We start from the raw sequence: 18,805 nt of genomic DNA, 5'->3' as shown, positions 1-18,805 counted from the left end.
CTGAAGTAGGACTCTGCAAGTCACACTAAGGGGAGTATCCCCCCACCTCATTTGATTAAGGAACATTTGCTTTCAAATATCTTGACAGCTAGTAAAGTTGTTTGAGAATGGGGAAATCTGCCTAAACTTTCATATTTACTTGAAGTTCGGTATTCTGTGAGCAAGGAGGAAGAGAAAGAACCTGTTTTAGCACTGATGACAGCAAAGTACCCCTTTTCCCCAAAAATATGACCTACCCTGAAATTAAGATCCTTCCCACTCCTGAGTACACAGGTAAAAATTAAGCTAGGGTGGGGATAGGGGGAGTGGAGCTGCCCAACTACTTATCTTTGGACAGTTGAAACCAGGCCTTGCACTGGCCTTGCCAGCCCATTTCTTCTGCAGCTGGCAAGGCTGGCAAGACTATCCTGAAGGCCTCTGTAGCTGATAACAAAGCTCCGGATCGATCCTGACCTCTGCTATCAGCTGCAGAGGCCTTCGGGAAAACCTTGCTGGGCGCAGGAGAAGTTCCTGAAGGCCTCTGAGAGCGAAAAAGAGGCCACGGGTGATGCAACGCAAGTGAGGTTAGCCAGTGGATGACATCCCCCCAAAATAAGACCTGGTGCCTTTTTTGGTGTCAAAATAATAAAACAGGGTCTTATTTTCAGGGAAACACGGTCGGAGAAACAATAATGCCATAAAAGGCTCAGGTGCTAAGGAGGATAGGCAAGATCCTAGGTGTCTAGTCATCCATCTGACGTTACGGCCTGTCTTACCTCTGTTTATTCTGCCTCCAGGTCATGTCCATACACCATCTTAAACCACATCAAGGTTCTCAGGAATGTTCTTTCAACTTTCTGCCTATGCATTAAGAGTAGCATTTTAAAAACCTGGCAACTTGTGTGGACTTCAACGCCTTGAATTGCTGGCTGGAATTCTAGGAAATTGAAATCCACACATCTTAAAAGTTGCCAGGTTTGAAAAACATTGTAGATTTTTTGTTGTTGTTGTTGTTGTTGTCCTCTTTCTTAAGAGCCTGCCATTCTGAACATTTCTTTTAGCCTTCACGTAATGTGATTCTTGGGAATCTGCAGGAGTCCTTTGTAAGGCTGTCAAATCAGATTTCTAAACCCTTCTCTCTCTCTCTCTCTCTCTCTCTCTCTCTCACACACACACACACACACACACACACACACACACACTAGTGCCAACATGGCTAAGTGCAAGAGCGAAGCATAGTACAACTTATCTGAAAGCAAACAGCTCCAGAATTAGATGACGCAAGCTACCAAACTGAGCCAAGAAAAAGGCAAAACAATTTCAGTGTCATTAATCTCAAGGAAAATTCCTTTGGACACCCCCTCCAATATGCAGACAAAAGTTGTAAATGTAAAAACTGTTTAAAGAAATTAATATTTTTTGCAGAGTTAATTTCCTTCCTATCTGTAACGCTGGCTCCCTCAGCTAGGAAACAAAATTGGACACAACTAGAATTGGACACAACTGGACAGAGAGAATCTTACATTTTTTCTATCTAAATGTACTGGATGACCACAAATTCATTTAGGATCATAAGTCCTTGACTTATGATCCCATCAGAGCCCAAAATGTCTGTTGCTTAGCAAAACAGTTGTTAAATGAATTTTGGCCCATTTTACGACCTTTCTGGCCACTGTTGTTAAGAGAATTACTGCAGTTGTTAAGTTAGTAACATGGTTGTTAAGTGAATCTGGCTTCCCCATTGACTTTGCTTGTCAGAAGGTCACAAACGGGAATCACATGACCTCGGGACACTGCAACCATCGTAAATATGAGTCAATTGCCAAGCACCTGAATTTTGATCACATGACCATGGGGATGCTGCAACGGTCATAGATGTGAAAAATGGTCATATGTCACTTTTTTTCAAGTGCCGTTATAACCTCAAATGGTCACTAAATGAACTGCTGTATGTCAAGGGCTACTTGTACATATATTGTGAGTTTCATCCAACTTAATGCAACTAGCATCCAGCTAAAGGTGTAGAACCTGGGTATTCTGGTTACCATCAGATCTCTCTATCGATAGCACACAGAGTTTTATTTCCTCTTTGGTTCTTTAGCCATATATTTAGTCATATATGATACTTACTTTATCGTAGTAACTTGGAATAATATATTTTTTTCAATACTTAAAAAAGGTAGAAAAGGGGGCAATTGTAGGTTGATCCACGTTGTTCACGAGTGAAAGAGGGAATGCCAGAAAAAAGGTGATGGATAAAGAAGTACAGCAATGGCAAGGCAACCTCTTTGGCAGAAAGGAAAGCTATGACAGGTAAGAAAAAGTGCTGGTAGCTGTTCTTTCCAGATTAAAGAGGCTACTGTCCCATTAAGAAAATAAAACCACATCAGGCTTTCCTTAGCAAACAGCAGCTGCTAATTCTGTCCAAAGATCTCCATACAACATGAGCGTCAAACTCGCCAACATGTTGCCATCACATGACATATCGCAACGTTTTCCCCCTTCGCGGAGCTGGGATGGGCGTGGCCTGCACATGATGCATCCAACCCGTGGGCCGCCAGTTTGACACCCGCCTTAGAAGAATATCAGAATTGCTTGTCTTCGTCTAAAAAAAATCTCAATCCCCATGTTTCCAACCAGAAGGAAATGATCTTAAAGAAACTGAATTTTGCCTCAATTAATATGAAATAGGAACAAAACTGGCCAACGCTGCCAGGATTCATATCACCCCTGCAGTCCTCAGTTCTTAGCCTATTTAATTTTTGTAATTTTAAGTTTTCCTATATTTATAATTGTTTTTATATCTACTCTCTTATTGTATTTTAAGCAGCCCAGAGTCACTTTGGACAGCGAGATGGGGAGTATATACATTTAACCAATAAATAATAAATTGACAGGTTTCCTTTTAAACACCCCAATTTCAAATCAAGATAGGCAAAAACTACGGCTTCTAGGTTCTCAAAGAAGTAAAAATTAAAAAAAAAAAACCCAACTCCAAGGAAAGAGAAGATTTTATTGAATAGGAAAAGAGAGAGACAATTTGCAAATGATCCTGGGGCCAACTGGCAAGACTGTAGGGACACCAGCCTCCAAAGGAACCACAACTTCAAAGGAGAAATATCAGGTGTGGTCTCCAGAATTAGGGACAAAGAAGGACTATCCAATATCCAGCTAACACGGAAATTTTAATCCTGTACTTCACAACACTTCCATTCAAGCTAACAAAATAAGTGTACAAACAGATGAATGTCTGATGACATCACCTGCTAGAACAACTGGCACAGACATCTTAAAAACTCAAAGTTTACCACTCCTTTACTACTCAGATTGGCAGTAAAGTTGTCAAGGATAAAGATGATCTGAGTCTTTGGGGGATCATGAGGTACCTAAACTCCAATATCAATGACTGAGGAATAATAACTAGACACTCTCTCTCTCTCCCTCTCTCCTTTTCTCTCTCTCTCTCTCTCTCTCTCTCTCTCCCTCTCTCTCTCCTCCCTCCCTCCTTCTCTCTCTCTTGTCCTGTTCAAGAGTTCCTTGGTTGATTATTGTGAGAAAGGGAACACAAGCCTCATTTACAATGACCCTTTCAATTTCTTGACTTTCAAGGAGGTTGTTTTCTATTTTTAAATGGAGCACTTAAAAAATCTTGATGATTTATTTATAGTGCTGATTACTCTGTATTACTTTACAGGGCCAGGGTACAAGAATTCTGGGTGTGATTAAAGAGGCTAGTGTGTGCTGGTAGCCGTGAGGGAAGTAATTGCTGAAAATATGTCTAGGCAATGAAATTTAAGCCCCATTACGTGAGACTATTGTGAACAAAATCAATGCAAGAGGTTTGCAATTAAAGCTAACCAACAACAGCCTCTTGTGTTGATTATTAGAAGTTTGGATTGTAGTGGTATGTGGCTGGCTGTAATCTGCTGTAAGAGCTGATACATAGGAAGTAGAAAAGTCTTGCTCAGCACAAAAACTCAACAAACACACTGTGTCAAAATATGCAAGCTACTGAATTGCATCTTGTCTTCCATGTGCTGGTTTATTTATTTTTTAACCTACTGTTGAAAAGCCAAACCACTTGACTCTGAATGGAAGAAATAATAGGGGCAAATAAAACCTTTTCCCTCAAAAGCCAGTTTGCCCAATAAATATTACTTTCAAAATCCAATTTTAAAAATCTGCCGGAGTCCTGCCAAAGAAAGTAGAAGCAGGTGTTCATACTTGTTCCAATCAAATTCCAGCCAAAATAATTTTCCTGCAGTTATGGAAAGAAAGCACTTACTAATCACATTCTGGATGAGGATAAATTATACCCCTGCACAACGACTGCTCTTCATTGTAGGCAACAATTGTGGATTTTCTCCCGCTATCCTTAAACTACATATTGTAACTGTAGTTACAGTATGTATATTGTATATTCACAAGTTGGCTTAAAAAAAAAAAAATTGTCCCAACACAGAGAAAAACAATGCAGCTGTATGGATGAGCTGCTGAGGACAGCACATTCCAAATACTTGAGCCAATATGGGGGACCAGTGAGATCTGTTACATGGTTTCTGGGCATAATTTAATTAGTCAACACACATAAGACCTTGCTTTTCAATGACTTGAAAAGCTTATCACTGACACCAATGGACCATTTCTTCCACCTGCAAGGCAACAGCCGAGCCAAAGGAAAGATTCACTTGCTAAAGCTACACTCTTTTGAAGATGCTTGCTTAAGGAAGCTGGTTACCAAATAAATTCCTATAACCAGAGTTGCAGAAGCTGCTAATTCCCTGCATCTGCTAGTGTATACCAGGGTGTCAAATTTGGGGTGTCATGTTGTCATCACGTGACGTATCGTGACTTTTCCCACCCTTAACTAAACCGAAAGGTGGGCATGGCCAGTGCCTGATGCACCAGCCCGTGGGCCGCGAGTTTGACACCCCTGGTGTATACCTCCCGATGTTCTACTTAAAAAGAAAATAAAAAATACAATTACTGCAATGGCTAACAATCTAGTGTTTTCTCCGCAACAGTCAAGCAAATGCCTCAAAAATCAATAAAGGCTGGGGACGCCATTTTGTTTGTCCGGTTGCTATAGCATCATGAGGGTTATAATCGTTATGCAATGTATACCCCTAAAGACGGGGGTGTCCAACCTTGACAACGTTAAGACCAGTGGACTTCAACTCCCAGAATTTCCCAACCAGCTATGCTGGCTGGGAAATTCTGGGAATTGAAGTCCACAAGTCTTAACGTTGCCAAGGTTGAAAACCCTGCTCTAATATAGGTTGAATAAACTGCATCGGCTAAAATGTGCCCTATTGTTTTGGACAAAAAGCTTAAAAAGAAGATGAGACAGTTCTTGGAAGAAAGAATTCTTTGGAAAGGCATCACTAGGGCACCCAGAATTAGGGTAGTTCTCAACTTACAAGCACCACTGAACCTGCCAATTACTGTCATAAACTGTGAGGGTTGTAAAGTGGATCAGAACAGGTGGCCAACCTATATTTATACTTTTGTGGTGGTTATTAAGCGAACACTGTGGTCATTAAGCAAAACCTATTGTTTGCTATGGGGCGCTTTTGCCAGAAGTCAAAAGTAAAACCCTGGTTCGTGGAAGGGGGAAAATGTCGTAAACTGGTCATGTGACCATGGGAAGCTAGCCATGAATGTGGGTCATATCCCACGGTCTGAAATGTGATCACATGACCATGGGAAGTGTCCTTTGGAACAGTTTATAAATATTGTTTGGGGGGGTGTTCATTATAACTTTGAATCGTCCCTAGGTGGGCAGTCATAAGCCAAGGATTATTTGTATATAATATAAGATAGGCGTGCTGATAAAAACTCCTGATTGCAATCCAGTTTATCCATATCTCTTAGCATCTATGCGGATGTCCAAAGCTTACCAAAGCAATAACTTAAGGGGAATGCTTAAGCAGCTGACATATAAATGAATCTGATTTTCAGATAGAAGAAAGAAAGAAGTAAGAAAGAAAGTAAATATTTTTATTTGTGTGCACAACTGGTGTCTTACCCCTCAGCCCAGTGCCATCTATTAAGTTCTGCGTAACAAAACTCCCACTCGTATCCCTGGGAATTGCAGGCAGCTGTTAAAGATCATGTGTACATTTATCCAAGATGATTATCATACAAGAGGCTACAGTTTTAGTCCGTATATTCTGCCCATATGCTGCAGGTGACACATAACTAACATACCAAAATGAGATTTACATACCACAGTTTAATTAACTATGATACAGAGCCTGCATTTGGTGGGCTTTCCGCAACACACTGAACTGTATACCAGGGGTTCATCTGTTCTTCTGCCTGGGACCATATGTGGATCCATATGTTCAGGGGACATTGTGGCGATGCAGTTCTCTCACTAATAGTAGAGTAGAATTTGAGTGGTTGGAGGTTATTGGGGGCAAAAATAATTGGAAATTGGTGGCTAGTGATATTCATGGCAAAAAAAAAAAAGAGCATGGCTTGTGTTTTGTCTATTACAGAGATGTCAAACTCAAGGCCCACAAAGGGGGCTTAGACCTGGCACACGGGGCCACCCAGAAAACAGTGAAGGATTGGCCCGGGGTGCCTCTGCCAGTAGAAATGGAGTTTAGGCCCTGTGGCCCTCACAAGCTCCATTTTTTTCTATGGTGCTCAAGCCACCATAGGTGCCCCCGACATGACTGACATGAAGGTGTCCACGCCCACCCCAGCCACACCCACCCCAGCTGCCCAAGGTCAAACACAAAATTTATGAGCCCCTCGATGAAATTTGAGTTTGACACCCCTGTTCTATTGCCTATCTCTGCGATGAACTATGGCTTACTAATTACAACTGCGACATCCAAATAATCTTAAGCGAAAAGAACGTGGCTTGGCAGACTACCTGACAAGAGTCATGTATAATTGACATTCATTCTAGGTCACCCTATCCAGTACTAGACCACAGATTAGGGAATTAAGAACAGGAACAACTCCATCGTAACTTTCACCCGTATTTGCCTGTTTAGTTTTCTATCTGCGAATGGAAGGGCTGGTGTTGACTCACTTTAATGCAATATGAGATGCAATTATCTTCGTAGTGCTTACAGCATCTGTGCCTGGGACCATTTTTGCATCTGAAAAAGCAAACAAAACAGTGTTGACTCTCTAGATTTCTTCCACATTTCACAGTTATATGTTCCATTTTTCTCCAACACATACAAAATATTCTCCTTTCAGTACTTCATTGTTTATACTTATCAAGTATTTATTTATGGTCCCAAGATACACCTGTACCTGTAACAGTTACGTTTTGTAAATGTGGCATAATTTATACAATAAAGGCAAAAGCTTTGTTCCAGAGCCCACAATGGGATATCACAAAGAAAACCATTAATAGGACACACACAAAAATTCTTTCTTCCCAGTTCTCCAAGAAATGGCATTAAAAACTATGAGGGGTCCTTGGTGCTCTCTGAGCTTGTTTTTCTTGCAGATGTTTCATTACCCTAACTAGATAACATCATCAGTGCTCATCAGTTGTATCCAGTTCTACCTTTATTGCCACAATTATTAAGCGAGTCACTGCCGTTATTTAAAGGGAATCACGGAATTCTTAAGGCTTCCCCCAAGAACTCTGCTTTGTCAACTTTGAAACAGATCAGAAGCTAGCTGGGAAGGTCTCAAATCTCCTGACCCTGGGATACATGTCTGTTGCCAAGCCTCCGAATTTTGATCACGTGGCTGTAAGGATGCTGCGATGGTCAAAAGTGTGAGGACCTATTGTAACTTAGAACCAAGGACTTACCTGTCCTTACTGTGTTTCCCTGAAAATAAGACGCTTTCTTTTTTTTTTGCCACCAAAAAGGTCTTATTTTCGGGGGATGTCATCTATTCACTAACCTCATTTGTGTGCGTCACCTGTGGCCTTCTTTTCGCTCTCAAAGGCCTTCAGGAACTTCTTCTTCTACGGCTGGCAAGACTTTCCTGAAGGCCTCTGCAGTCGATAACAGAGCTCTGGATCGATCCGGAGCTTTGTTATCAGCTCCAGAGGCCTTCAGGAAAGCCTTGCCAGCCCTGCTGGCTGCAGAAGAAATAGGCTGGCGAGGCAGGTGTGAGGCCTGGCTACAACTGTCCAAAGGTAAGTTGTAGGGCACCTCCACCCCACCACCCCCACCTTAGCTTAATTTTTACCCGTCTACTCTGGAGTGGGTGGGATCTTAATTGGGGCTTATTTTGGGGGGTAGGGCTTATATTGGGTGCGCGTATAAAAATCAAGCTAGGGCTTACTTTCAGGGTAGGTCATATTTTGGGGGAAACAAGGTATTTACTTACTCATTTACTTTCTAATTATACTTTCTGATAGCAATCCGGTGTCAGAAAACTAGGCTTTCAGCCTTATTACTAAGTCCAACATCAATCCCTTCTGTATCTTTTTAAAAAAATAGCAGTGGAAGAATATATGAATATGAGTATGGGTTCATTTTACCCCAGAAAAATAGCCTGGGACTTCCTCCCATGCCTTCACTTGGACCTCAGAACCTTGTTGCAAACCACACAATTATTCTGGACTGAACCAAAAAAAAAAAACCCTCAAGGATATCTTACAACTGCACCCTAAAGACCATGTAACCCCAATCCTCATTTCTAGGTTAATTTTATGGGGAGGAAAGGACCCTATCAGCTGAGTAATCTGCAGGTAGCCAGGAATGTGTTTGGCAGTGTTATATACACCTCCCTGAAGAAATATCACAGAAAAAAAATAGACACAAAGTTAGTTGGGAGATTGTATATTATTGCCTTTCCAGATCCAGCAGAGAATCTGTAAAGCCTGCCAAATGTATATTCTTCCAAGCTCGCAGGACTTCACTTTCCATGAGCATCGTAACAGTGCAAATGCTGTCAATGTGGGATTCCAGCAGTTTTATGGCAGAAAACTGGTAGAGGAATTGAAAATGATAGGGAGGGCTGTCCAGTTGTTAGACATTATCAGCTGGAATTACAAGGAAATCAATTTGATCCTGGTTCTAGAAATTAACATTTTTCTTGCGCTCAAATATTTGCAGCCCAGAGCGCAAAACAACATTATGCAATCTGCACGCTCTGCCAAATATTTTTTTTTGGAAGCTTTTGAATTATGTGCTGCAAAATGCATTATTAGTCATAAATCATCCATCAGGTCAGTTTGTGTAGCAAAAAATGGTAATGAGGACACGATCAAGTTACAGACGTTTAGACTTAGCTCTATCTGAAAGGAAACATATGGGAGAGAAATATGATAAAAGGATTAAGAACTCAATGGTTTTTTTTTGGGGGGGGGGGCATGTGCAAATGGTACATTAGAAATGCCAAAGGAGGTTTATTCACCTTGTTTGCTGAATTTTCAAGATTCGTTTTTTTAAAAAAAGCCCTGCAGTGAAAGGATTTTTTTTTTAATGGAACTGGTAGAGCTTCTGACTGGGTGTTGATACCTTTTTGTTATTCTTTGGTTTATTTGCTGTTGAATAAAGTTTCTTATCTGGATTAACCCAAGCATGTACCAAATTGAGGTCTTCAATCCATGCCTACTAAAAATGAAACACTGGGTCTTTTTTATTTCTGGAACTTCGTAAGCTGGTTCACTCAAGGCAATATACCATGAAAAACTTGAGATTACTCATAGGGCAAGCACCAGGAATCTTGAGAATTCAGACAGTAAAATTTGGTAAAGAGAATTCAGTAAATGTGTGTCTGACGTATTTTCTCTTCTGCTCCGGAAGAGAATAAGACATTACATGATGGCGCAGTGGTTAGAGTGCAGTACTGCAGGCTACTTCTGCTGACTGCCGGCTGCCTGAAATTTGGCAGTTCAAATCTCACCAGGCTCAAGGTTGGCTCAGCCTCCCATTCTTCTGAAGTGGTAAAATGAGGACCTAAATTATTGGGGACAACATGCTGACTCTGTAAACTGCTTAGAGAGGGCTGTAAAGCACTATGAAGCGGTATATAAGTTTAAGTCCTATTGCTAGTGCATATTACTGGCTGGTGCTCCATTCTACTTTAGCGCCGTTCTACCTCAGCTCCTCCATTCTACTTCGGAGCGCAGGTTTTATTTAATCCTGCCTTTATTATTTGTATAAATAAATTACGGTGGCAAACATACCTAATACAGGTAGTCCTCAACTTAGTGACCATTCGAAGTTACAACGGCACTGGAAAAATGACCATTTTTCACATTTATAACCCTTGCAGCATACCCATGGTCACGTGATCAAAATTCAGATAGTTGGCAACTGGCATATATTTTTGATGGTTGCAGTGTCCCGGGGTCATGTGATCACCTTTTGTGATCTGACAACGAGGAAGCCAGATTCACTTAATAACCAAATTACTATCTTTAACAACTGCAGTTTTTCACAACTGTGGCAAGGAAGGTCATAAAATGGAACAAAACTCACTTAACAATTGTCTTGTTTACCAATGGAAAATTGGTCATAAACTGAGAATTATCTGCACCCCTTCGTCCTCCTATTTTCCCCACAACAATAACTTTATGAGGTGAGTTAGACTGAGAAAGAGTAACTGCACACAGTCACTCAGCCATAAGTTAATGTATAAGGCAGGACTAGAACTCACACTTTCCTGGTTTCTGATGCCTTAAACCACAAGACCAAGTTGGCTCTCAATTTACAGAAGGCCAATTGGGTCCTTTAATTGAAAAGACCTGGCCTGAAATCTAACTTTTCCATCTAAAGCCAAAACAGATGAGAAATAAACACGAATAAATGGAAACATGCTAAGTATGCATAGAATGTGTTCCTCTATGTATATATAGAGCCGGGGTGGCGCAGTGGTTAGAATGCAGCATTGCAGGCTGACTTTGCTCATTGCCAGAAATTCGATCCTGATCGGCTCAAGATTGACTCAGCCTTCCATCCTTCCAAGGTCGGTAAAATGAGGACCCAGATTGTTGGGAGCAATAGGCCGACATTGCAAACTGCTCAGAAAGTGCTGTAAAGCATTATGGAGCGGTATGTAAGTCTACGTGCTACTGCTATATAATGGTAGCAGAGAGAGGTGTGTAAATATCTCATGTAAGCAACACAAATATTGGGGTCAACATAAAAAAGGGGCAGTGCAACATTACCATTGCACAAGATAACGGAAAGATGAAAACAGACATTACAAAAAAATAAATAAACATTTTGCACTCACATATTGTCCACCATTTTTTTTGTTGCAGCAATAAAATTCATTTGCTGTGTTATATCTTCGCAGTGTTTTATTTTAATTTCTTTCTTTACAAAAACTCCTTCCGGTACATAGGAATGGGTGGGAATTTCTTCTTTCCCTACAATGAATCTGATAAGAAAACAGAACACATTTCTTAGCTACCTGAGCTCCACGGCTCCTTCATAATGTACGCTGCAATTGCTTCTGATTATATTGCAAGATGCGATACTTACAGTTTAAAGCTATTATGGTGTTTTCTAACGTATTGGTTTGTTGCCTGACTTGTTAGCTCTACATATGTACAAAACAATGTGTTGTTTTGCAAAAATAGGAAGCCTGCTTATTATAAGAGTTAATATTCCATTGTAAATGTACTACTGATGATCACAGGGACAGTCTGGAAAGTTTAAAAAATGTACTTCTCTATATATGAAACGTATACAAATACTGATGTCTGTTTTTTCATCATTTTTAAAATCACATTTCTGTGAAGTCGTAACTACTTTATATATTGTGGCCATCTAATACAGAAACAAGGTAACCAAGAGAAAGTGAATTGCCAGAATGTAATGCAGATAGTCCTTGATTTATGGATGGGTATTAAGTGACTATTTAAGCTTAGTGACCTCTCAAAGGTTGCTTATGAGCCAGATTCAAAGTTCTTAGGCTTCCGCCGCTATGGGAGCAGTTTGGGTGCTTGGCAATCGCATGTATTTATCGCTGTTTGTAGCATCCCATAGTCACATCACCAATTTATGACTCATATTGCTAGAAACTGATGTTTACTTCCAGTTTCTGTCAAAAAAACAAAAAACAAACGCCCATTGCAGGGAATGGATTTACTTAATGCCCGTGGCATTTGCTTAATGAACTCAGAGGTTCAAAAACGTTGTAAAATCAGACATAGTCACCTGGTGACCTGCTCAACGACTGGCACAATTTACGATTGTAATTCCAGGCTCTATGATGTTGTAAGTCAAGGACTACCTGTAATGAAATTCTAGACTTGTAGCCTCCCCACAAAACATTTGTCTGTCAAATTTAAATGCTGCCCATCTCACTCAAAGCATCAATAAAAATGTATCCCCGAGAGAGAGATTCCTAGTCTTGGAAATTTAGAAGCAGTCTTGGCACCTTTAGAAGAAACTTAAAATACATGTCTTGCATACTATTTAATTTTCCCATCCATAATCTTGTTTGGATTGAAGGCTCCACTTGTTCTCTAAGTGCAGAGACACAGATACAATCCAGAAAATACACAGTGCTGGGAGACGAAAACTGATTTCATTTAATTCAAACCCAATTAGCTTTATATCAGTGGTCTGATGACATTCACACAGCAATTCAAAGACAAGTTTTGCCAGGGCTCCAGTTTTCATTTCTGACTGGCCACGTTTTGCTGTATGGGTTGGATTGTTGTTTGCGCACCACAGTTAAATTTGCACAAAATTTCACTCCATCTGAGTTGGTCAGGCAGGCTACAAAGAAGAGAATTGTTTGTATTCACTTACTTCAGTGCCGAGAATGTAAATCCTTTCAAACCATCCTTGCTTCTGAAATAAAAATCACATATTTCAGATATGAGTAACCAAGAACAACCTCACTATAGAGGCAATTTCCAACATCACAGCCTTTACAGATTATTTCTTGGAGACCTCCAGTCAGTCCAGTTTAGGATAGTATGTCTGCAGTTACTGGGGTTTTATGATAGGTTATAGCTTTTCAAGAACACGTGTAATGCGAACAGGAGAACGAAAAAAAAACACATTCCAAATGATATTAGCAGCTTCAACAAGTTTTAGCAAAAGCCCAGCTTTGGGGAGAAGTTGTTTTGATTTTTCATTTCAACATTTACCAAAGAGTTCCAACATTCTGCCAGCAGGTGTCTCTAATCGGCAGCAATTCACCTTAAAACTGGATCAAACTAATAAATCCAGTGTTTAGACAGACTACAGAAGGGCATTTATACCTTCTCTGAGATGTTTAACACATTAGTATATTAACCACCAATTATGAGAGCCGGAAATATGCTTCAAATACAGATTTCCACTTTTCCTGAGAGACAAAGGGTAATTCAATTTTCTATCTAATAAATTTTGGAGGTAGGCTGAGCCAACAGTTTAAAAGGGGAAATTTCAAGAGCATTAAAAAATATTGTTTATATGATATGAGGGTGTTCTTCTAAAAAAAGGTCCATAATTCACCCTCAGTCATACACTCTGATAATTACCAAAGCAAGAACACAAATGAAATTAAAAAAATCAGAAGAACAGAAAAGAATAACAGAGTTGGAAGAGACCTTAAAGGTCTTCTAGTCCAACCCCCTGCTCAAGTAGGAGACCTTATACTATTCCAGACAAATAGCTGTCCAATCTCTTCTTAAAAACCTCCAGTGTTGGAGCACCCACAACTTCTGAAGGGAAGCCTTTCCACTTGTTAATTGTTCTCATTGTCATGAAATGTTATCCTTATTTCTAGGATCTTGTCCTTCCCTTCGGGTGTTTTGGAGAATAGGTTGACACCCCCTCTTCTTTGTGGCAGCCCCTTAGATATTGCAACCCTGCTATCATGTCACCCCTAGTCCTTCTTTTCACTGAAAAACCAATGCCTGCAACTCATGTTTTTAGCCTCCAGTCCCCTAATCATCTTTGTTGTTCTTCTCTGCACTCTCTCTAGAGTCTCAACATCGTTTTTATATTTTGGCACTCAAAACTGGATGCAATATTCCAAGTGAGGTCTTACTAAGGGTTTATAAAGAGGGACTAATACCTCACGTCATTTCGATTCTATCCCTTGTTAATTGCAACCTGGGATTGCCTTGGCATTTTTGGTGGCTGCAGCACACTGCTGGCTCATATTTAAGGGTTTGTCCAACAGAACTCTTGCAAGTTACTGCTCTTGAGTCAGGTACCACCTATTCTATAGCTGTGCATTTGGCTTTTCTTGCCTGAATGTCTTTGAATGCCTAAACCAGGGAGGTCAAACTCGTGGCTGGATGCGTCACACGCTGGCCATGCCCACCCCCATTTTAGTGCAAGGGGAAAAAGTCATGATACATCATGTGATGACATGAGTTTGACACCCCTGGCCTAAACCACTGAATTTCATTTTGGAAACCGATGAAGCTCCAGTTACTTAAAAGTTACTTGAATATGTTCATGCAATGTGTAATTTGTGGGATTCCCTTCTTGTGGGATTTGTCTGCTAGCAGCATGAATAATCCAGTAAGGACCACCATCTGTCCCACTGTGTAATATTAACAGCAGTTATCATAACTAATTAAAAGTCTTTCATGTGACAAACATTAAAATCTGGAAAGGAATTTTTAAACAAAAAGCCATCTTGGGCTTGTTGTGTACAAAAATGATGCTAATTTATTATTATATATACATATATAATGTACAGTATAAACAAAAGGAACATGGATTTGGGAAAGGCCTTGAAAAACAAACACAACAGTATTTAGGGAACAAAGAAACTCCTGTCTAAAATGAAAGGGATCTAACTTTCCTTATGAATGAGAAGAGGAAAAAAAAAAAAGATTATGTACTCCAGATTGTTCTCATTTTAACACAGATTGGCACTGGTTCCAGTCATGTAGCCTCTAAGATAAACTGCTAGCAATCTTAGTGGCTTGTCTGCTCCTGGAATATCCTTCTAAACTTGAACGCAGCTGTGATACGCAGCGAGACACACTTCTGCACAAACCAGTTCATATGGTTGAGATGGGAACTTTCCCTGTTGATGTTGCTGAATTTCAATTCCAATTTAATTTCATTGGCCATGATGGCTGGGGGTGTTAGGCTCAACAACATCTGCTGAGCCACAGATATCTTGTGGAGCACAGTATTGTAAGGGGAAATACCCTTTAAACTTTAAACCCAGATGTTGCTTAATAAGGCTTACGTTTCTTCAGCAGGCATGTTACAATGTGAGAAATGTGGGAAGAATAAACCTGTCAAAAGGTTTTTCCTCTGATAATGTCAGTGAAAGTCAAAAAAAATCAACCCTGAAGGTATTTTTTATTCTGTATCTCTCAAGCCAAGACACTTTGAATTTGTAGTCCTATTAAGAGATTAAGAATATCTAAGAATAGACTAAATTCCTTCCAAGGACAGTGGAATTGAAAGCAAAGTTATGTTCGTTACATACACTGTAGAAGCCCAGAGCAAATGATAATTTATCAGGCTATAATTTGCTGTTAAACCCATTACCATTTCCCATTTCCCAAAGAGCCTGTGAAGTTTTTTTTGATGCTGCTGACATCCCCTCTCAGATCTTCTTCTCCAACCTAGCATTTTCCAGGTTGGGAATTGCTGCCCCCCCATCTAAGAAACTCATTTCTGCTGAGTTTATGTTATGTAGAATCAATATGAAAAGTTTCACTCTACAGTCAAATCACTAAGTTAACAGACATTGCTTTGTCTGTAACTGCCTATAGATAAAAGCCTTTATATTTGAAGGAATTCCCAACAGCTGGAAAATTAGAGTGAGGCTGAAATCATGGCTTAGCCTTGCAATGCTTTGAATCAGTAAAACGACGATTCCGGCTTGCTAAATCGAAGAAGAAATCTGTACCTTAAGGGGATCCACTCGTCTTTTAAAATCCTACCAAAACTTACTTTCTTCTTACTGAAAGTCATGTAGTCCAGTCATGTGCTCAGCAATTAAGAGATGTTCACATTAATTTGCCAGCAGCAAAAGTTAAATTCTCAGTTGGCAAATTGTGGAAAAGGCGGAATTGCTCGTGTGTAGCATACTCTTTCAAAGAAAACAGGTACCCTAGAAACCTGTCAAACAGGCAACTGTATTTATTATACATTAGAATCATATGGAGAGAAATAAGTGACATACGACTGTTTTTCACACTTATGACCGTTGGGAGCATCCCCATGGTCCTATAATCAGAATTCAGACAGTTGACAACTGGCTCATATTTATGACAGTTGTGGTGTCCCAGGGTCACATGATCACGTATTGCAACCTTCTGACAAGCAAACCATGTTATTAACTTCACAAGTGCGGCAATTCCCTTAACAACTATGGCAAGGATGGTCGCAAAATGCAGCAAAACTTGCTTAACAAGTGTCTCACTTAGCAAATTTTAGGCTCAATTCTGATCTTAAGTCAGGACTACCTGTAAATAGATTTTATGATTTTCATCCTAAAAATGACTGAAGAGATACTTCTAAAACAGCTGGAGTCTCTCGCTTTTCTTTTCATTGAATCCTGGCTGTACCGCCTATGAAATGACGTTTTTTTTTTTAAAAGCAGGGTTTTACAACAACTATAAAATAGTTTGTGTCTCCAAGTTATCTGAAGATTACTCAACTCCATGCTTCTTTATTTCATTTAGGAACAGTTGTTTCCTCTCCCAAGAGTATCGTTATGCCAGATGTGAACAGAGGACAAGGAGTACATTTAGAAGCAAGTAAAAAGATACAGGAAAAAGCTATATTCCCTCGGTGACCAGCTAAAAGGGCCAACGGGGATCCTGTCTAAATTTAGCCATTAACTGGAGGAGTGGGGAGTGGAGTTGAGGTGGAAAGAAACTTGCAAAAGACTTGCTAACTCTCCTCACTCGAAGGATACCCAGGCAAGTAGACAATCTGCAGCTGCTGGATAGGCACATGTCTGATTACAGGAGCTATATTTGCCTCCAGTGACTTCGACGTGCCAAGCAGAACTACCCATTTTGTGTCTAGCCACAGACCAAAACTAATTGCTCTTGTGCTGTGAATGTGGGTGTACTAATCTTCCCTCCACACCCCCCTTGTGAGCGAAGGCAAAAGGTCTCCACACCACTTTGTAGGGCTAAATGTCACCAATTAGCTTTTCCATTTTTTCTCTCTCTAAATGTGTCTTGTTGTAAACCTCTCAAAACATTCTCATTCAGAGGGTGAGTGTCTCAGAGCTCCTCGGGTGAGGCTTAATCACTAGAGTAGGGAACAAGCATCACGCGCAGTGAAAATCACAAGCGTTACGAGCGGAGATGTAACTTTAGAGAAACGGTTATCAAAGCAACATGTAACTTTTCTTACAAGAAAGATGTAATTGTGGTTATTTTTCAGGAAAGTGCGGCTCTAAGCCTGTCCTTTTTTTGCAGTCATTTGCAAAGGTTTTCATTCTGTTCTGATTAGGAGAGAGGGAATGGGAGAAATTCACAATAAATTTCGCGTCAAAAGGACTGGATAGAGAGAACTTTTTGTGATGCTTTGGTACCGTTCCCATGTCTTCGAAAACATTTCAGTTTTAGCTGCTGGAACTCTTTTTACTGTAATTAATAACAAAGACTTGTTCCGCGGCAAAGAGTGTGTGGCTAAAGAAGTGGGCCACAGCATTTACATTTTCTAAATAAACAAGTACAAACTAAGGACGTCTAAAGGTATTTTGTAGAATGCTTTCAAGATCGGGCAAGCGTTCCTTAAGTTCAGCGGAAGAGGCGCAGATTAAAAAGCAATGTCAGAGTTCATCAACCATCTCAATAAAGAACATGAAAGTCAACTGTTGACATTTTGGACCTACACTGTGGACATTCAGAAATGGGGTCAGGGGTGGGCTGCTACCGGTTCGCACCAGTTCAGGCTAACCGGAGGTTAATTTTACATCGGGTTCACTGAACTGGTAGTTGCAACAACTGGCTAGCCCCGCCCTTCCCCCCCCCCTCCCAGGAGTCTCCCCATGGCCCGTTTTGGATCCCAAGTAAGCCCAGGGCCTGAGCGGAAGCTTGGGGAGAGCAAAAAACGGGCCTCCTGGAGGCCTCTGGAGGCCGGAAACAGGCTGGTTTCTGGCCTCCAGGAGGCCTCTGGAGCCCAGGGAGGCAGTTTTCGCCCTCCCAGAGACTTGAGGAAAGCCTCCGGAGCCCGGGGAGGGTGAAAATGCCTCCCCCAAAGTGCAGAAGGCTGACTAGGCCTTGCCCATTGTGGCCATACCCACCCAGCAACTGGGTAAAGAACTAGTTGGTAAATTTTTTGAAGCCTACCCTGAGTCGGATTTGTACGGATGCATGAAGAGTCAGCAAGACTCTCTGGCTAAAAGCAGGCTCATCACACAGCCATTTCGGGATATAAAAGTATTGCTACCTTTATAGATGGGAGGCAGGCATGACATTGTTTACAAACTTCCTCAAATTAAGAGACATCAAATAAGAGCTGTCTTTCACTTTCTGACAGTCACTGCAACCTTCTTAACTCTTTGCACTTGCAACGAAAATGATTGTGACATAAAATATATCCAATTCCTTCCTGTCGTTCCTATATAAACATGTCTGACAAAACAAACCATCGATTGCAAGAACCAGGAAACAATCAGTCAAAAGTGATTTGCTTGGCTTTTCCAGGTCCTTCTTTAAATGAAAAAAAAAAAATCGTAGAAGAGGACAAATTAAGAGCCTTTCAAAATACAATCAATCTTGGCACCTTTTTTAAAAAAAAAAAAGATTTGAAAAGAAACCATACAGACCAAGTAGACCAAGACACAAACCGCGAAGTAGAAACAGAATCCTAAAGATAAAGGTAGAAAAGGAAGAGGAATTGTTTCACATTTTACTGTGGTTTATTTTTTGTTTGAAAATATCGTTCTTCCACTAGGGTACAATTTTTTTTTCTGAAATTACCTATCAAACACGAAATAT

At 40.4% G+C, this 18,805-nt stretch overlaps 1 protein-coding gene across 1 annotated transcript in view; it reads right to left on the bottom strand.

The window, feature by feature from the left end:
- TMEM135 (transmembrane protein 135) overlaps nucleotides 1-18,805 on the bottom strand; it is a 154,695-nt gene that overhangs the window by 10,136 nt on the left and 125,754 nt on the right. The window contains exons 7-9 of the mRNA XM_026706815.2: nucleotides 12,684-12,725; nucleotides 11,155-11,301; nucleotides 7,028-7,097 (exon numbers count right to left, since the gene is read on the bottom strand). Of these exons, the coding sequence (XP_026562600.1) occupies nucleotides 7,028-7,097; nucleotides 11,155-11,301; nucleotides 12,684-12,725 (259 nt within the window). The remainder of the gene's footprint in view (nucleotides 1-7,027; nucleotides 7,098-11,154; nucleotides 11,302-12,683; nucleotides 12,726-18,805) is intronic.

Source organism: Pseudonaja textilis, chromosome 7 (genome assembly GCF_049901715.1).
Source record: "Pseudonaja textilis isolate UNSWEBS1 chromosome 7, rPseTex1.2, whole genome shotgun sequence".
NCBI lineage: Eukaryota > Metazoa > Chordata > Lepidosauria > Squamata > Elapidae > Pseudonaja > Pseudonaja textilis.
The sequence above is the reverse complement of the archived record's forward strand: the minus strand, read 5'-3'. Positions and strand labels throughout refer to the sequence as shown.